Raw genomic sequence first — 4,366 nt, forward strand, 5'->3', positions numbered from 1 at the left:
AGATGAGAATGGTCCAAAGTATCTGCAACTTTATTTCTATGATGGGCAAAATGAATTGAAACATAGAACATGCTTTCCTGAATTAAGACAAGATGTTATTGACAAATTAATGCAAGTAACTAAAGATAATCCATATGCAAGATTTTTCCGCTCTTTGAAAGAAGTAAATATTGATGAGCGTACTAACATTATAATAAATTCAAACACTGTACCAGATCAAAGAGTATATAATGCTCCCACTTCAGATGAAGTTGCTGTTATCTGGCCTGATAGTGTTTCGTCAAGTCAGAGTTCATGGCCACATGTTCTTGTAACAGCAAAGTCTTCAAAGTCTCATCGGATTGCTCATTTTTATGGGTGCTATGATCCTTTGCAGTATCCCTTGCTATTCCCAAGAGGTGAATGTGGTTGGCATCAGGGTTTAAAGAAAACTTCTTATGGTGGAGGCAGACAAGTGGCAACTGAACCTGATCCGATACAGTCTTGCGCAGTGCACACTCCGGCAGATTTTCTAGATGCAGAAGCTGCTCGTAAGTTCTTAAAAGAATAATGGTATTATTTTTAAAGTTGTTTTTATACTTGTGTTTCCTTATCGTATGCTTAATTTGAATTTTCTCTGGACTTTAATGTTTGTAGGAGCTTCTAGAAAACATACCAAAGCTGATAAGAATATCTCTACAAGGGAGTAATATTGTTATAAGCTTCAAATTAGACCAAGAAACATGCTGTTAAGAGCAGGCCGTGCATTTTTGCAGTATATCACAGACATGTATATCAAAGTTGAAAACACAAGGTTAGATTTTTTTCGGCAAAATCAGGATACAATAAGAGCGGATCTTTATAAAGGGATTCTAGACACTGTAGAGAGTGGCCAGACAAGTGCAGCTAATGTTGGTCATAAGTTCATTTTGCCACCATCATTTATAGGAGGCCCTCGTGATATGAAAAGGAGATATCTGAATGCAATGGCTCTTGTGCAGAAATACGGGAAACCTGATCTCTTTGTCACTATGACCTGCAATGCAAATTGGCCAGAGATAAAAGATGAGCTAGAGCCTGGTGAGACCGCACAAGACCGGCCAGAATTAGTTGCTCGTATATTTCGAGCAAAGTTGATTGCTCTGAAAAACAAAATAAAAAAAGATGAAGTATTTGGTAAAGTGGCAGCAATGATATATGTCATAGAGTTTCAGAAAAGAGGATTGCCACATGCTCATTTCCTATTGATTCTAGAGCAACAGCATAAGATGAAGTGTCCTGCTGATTATGATAAATATGTCTGTGCAGAAATACCTCCTGTTACTCAGCCTGAGCTGCGTAAAATTGTGTTAAGGCATATGATGCATGGACCATGTGGCCGCTTAAATCCAGAGTGTCCTTGTATGAGAAAGAAGGATAATGTTATTTCTTGTAAAAATGGGTATCCAAAACAATTCACCGTACAAACAACAACAAATAAAGATGGCTATCCTTGCTATAAGAGAACTGATACTGGAGAACAATTGAAAGTCAGAAATGCTCAGTTAGATAACCGATGGGTTGTCCCTTATAACCCCTATCTCACAGCACTCTTTGATTGTCATTTGAACGTAGAAGTTTGTTCAACTATTAAAGTAGTGAAATATTTATATAAGTATTTTTACAAGGGACACGATCGAGTGGCCTTCAATATTCTGGCTGAAGATAAAAATTGTAACGATGAAATTGCTCAGTTTCAGTCGGGGAGGTGGGTGTCGCCATGTGAGGCAGCTTGGAGAATTTTTAGATTTGATTTATTTGAGATGCATCCACCAGTCTTACCTTTGTCAGTTCATATTCCAGACATGAACACAGTTTGTGTACGCCCTTATGAACGTCTGGATGTTGGTATTGCAAGCGGTGTTTATGGTAGGACTCAATTAACTGAGTTCTTCCATATGAATGCAGCTACTGATAATGGTCTTGGTTACTCATATGTAGAATTTCCTGAACACTATAAGTGGGATGCTTCAGCAAAATCATGGTCCAAACGGCAAAATAAAAAATTGATGATAGGGCGATTAGCTTTTGTCGCTCCTTCGGAGGGTGAACGCTTTTACCTTCGGCTTCTATTACTGAATGTCAAAAGTCCAAAATCATTCACAGACTTGCGCACAGTTGAAGGTTATGTGTGTGCAACTTTTAAAGAAGCATGTCTAAGAGCTGGCATTTTGGAAGAGGAAGATGCTGCAAGCATTTGTTTAGCAGAAGCAACTGAAATTCAGCTCCCTCGGGCTTTACGCCGACTATTTGCAACTGTTCTTATATTTTGTCAGCCGAGTAACCCTGAAGAATTATGGTTTAAATATTATTCTGAATTATCAGAAGATTTTGCACGCCAATACCCTGGTGTTGAAAACAAAGTTAAAAGATTAACTGTCAGATCAGTAGAGCAGCATTTAGAGGCCATGGGCAAGTCATTATCTGCTTGTGGTCTAGCTGTTTTAATGGAAGACACTGATAACCAGATTGATAGAACAAAAGACATTCAAGATGCTTTAGATGCTCCGATTCCTCAAAATTGTATAGAAAGTCGTGGCTTGCTTAATACGACACAAAAGGAAATTTTTACTTGTATTATGCAGCATATCGTAGAAGGAAAACCAGGGGCATTTTTCGTAGATGGTCCTGGTGGAACTGGTAAAACGTTCTTATATAATGCATTATATGCTGAGATCCGCCTTATGAATAAGATTGTTTTACCTACTGCTACGTCTGGAATAGCTGCAGCAAATATTCCATTAGGTAGAACAGCACACTCAAGATTCAAAATTCCATTGGACAGTGATGGTTCATTAGCTTGCAGTGTTTCTAAGCAAAGTAGCCTGGCAGCGTTAATAAAAGAAACAGCTCTTATAATATGGGATGAAGCATCTATGGCAAACAAGCAAAATCTAGAATCTCTAGACCTTTTATTACAAGACATATGTGATAGTGATGTGATATTTGGTGGGAAGGTAATTGTCTTCGGTGGAGACTTTCGACAAGTGTTGCCTGTTGTTCCTAACAAGACTATTAGAGAAGCAGTGGAAGCAAGTATAGTGAGTTCTTATATATGGCAGCATTTGCGGAGATTCAAGTTAACTGAAAATCTAAGAGCTAGGGAAGATCCTTCATTTTCTCAGTTTTTACTTGCACTGGGAAACGGTGAACTGCAGACCATGGAAAGTGATTTTGTTGAGTTGCCACCTCAGATAGTGCAGACTTTCCAGCCTGATGCTGATCCAATAGATGAGTTACTCGAATCTTCTTTTCCAGAACTTGGTTCAGGTGCTCTGGACCCTCAAATCTTTTCAAGAAGGGCTGTTCTAACACCTATAAATGACGATGTAGATACTATAAATTCGTTCATGATTGAGAGATTCCCAGGACAAGCCATATCTTATACAAGCTATGACAGTGTCCTAGATGATAGTGGCAGCGTATATCCTACAGAATTCCTGAATAAACTATGTCCAGGTGGAATGAGCCCTCACAATCTTGTGCTAAAAGAAAACTGCCCAGTAATATTGCTTAGAAACCTTCTGCCATCTTCTGGTTTATGCAATGGAACGCACCTTATATGTAAAAGGTTTTTCCCTAATTTAATTGAGTGCGTGATTTCTATCGGACAGTATCAAGGGGAACATGTATTTATACCCAGAATTAAACTCAGACCATCAAGTTCTCAGAAATATCCTTTCCAATTTCAGAGGAACCAGTTTCCTATCAAGCTCAGCTTTGCAATGACTATAAACAAGTCACAGGGGCAAACTTTAGATCAAGTGTTAATATATCTCCCTCGTTCGTGTTTTTCACATGGTCAGTTATATGTGGCTCTCTCACGTGCACGGTCTGCAGATAAAGTGAAAGTTGTATCAGTGGCTCCTACTTCACAGCATTTAGAAAACTCTGTTAAAAATGTCGTATCTTATGCTGTCCTAAAGCTAGCAGGAGTAATTTAGGTGATTATACATTGTCTAAGCTTACTAAGTTGATTTTTCGAAATATATAATGGCAGTCCTAATTTTCGTGTTTTACTCTTATTTTGCAGGAGTAATCTAGGTGCTGTTAGATCATTCCTAAAATAAGCTAAGTCATGTGCAATCACTTTAGTAGTGGTCCAATGTTGAATTCCAAGTATGCCTTTTCTTTCACTTATTTGCTTGATACTAATATACTCTATTTTGCTGCAATCCATTTTAATGTGAATATACTAATTCATATATGGAATTAACTATGGGTGATATTTAATGACAATAATGGTTGGTTAGTGATTGTGGGTCATATCTTTCTTGTTTTAGATTGCTACTGTATATTATGTGTGTGTGTGTGATTGTTTTAACAGGGCTTTATGACTACTGTAATA

General features: G+C 37.9%; 1 protein-coding gene across 1 annotated transcript; it reads left to right on the forward strand.

Annotated features, from left to right (window-relative positions):
• Window positions 1–722: 722 nt before the first annotated feature.
• LOC145627726 (uncharacterized) lies at window positions 723–3,962 on the forward strand. The gene has a single exon (XM_081680079.1). It carries the CDS (start codon window positions 723–725, stop codon window positions 3,960–3,962), a length of 3,240 nt encoding a protein of 1,079 aa, XP_081536205.1.
• Window positions 3,963–4,366: the final 404 nt, after the last annotated feature.

Source organism: Chenopodium album, chromosome 4 (genome assembly GCF_948465745.1).
Source record: "Chenopodium album chromosome 4, dcCheAlbu1.1, whole genome shotgun sequence".
Taxonomy (NCBI): domain Eukaryota; kingdom Viridiplantae; phylum Streptophyta; class Magnoliopsida; order Caryophyllales; family Amaranthaceae; genus Chenopodium; species Chenopodium album.

Coding starts and splice junctions, on each gene's coding strand:
- LOC145627726 (XM_081680079.1), top strand. CDS start 723: ATGCTGTTAAGAGCAGGCCGTGCATTTTTGCAGTATATCACAGACATG.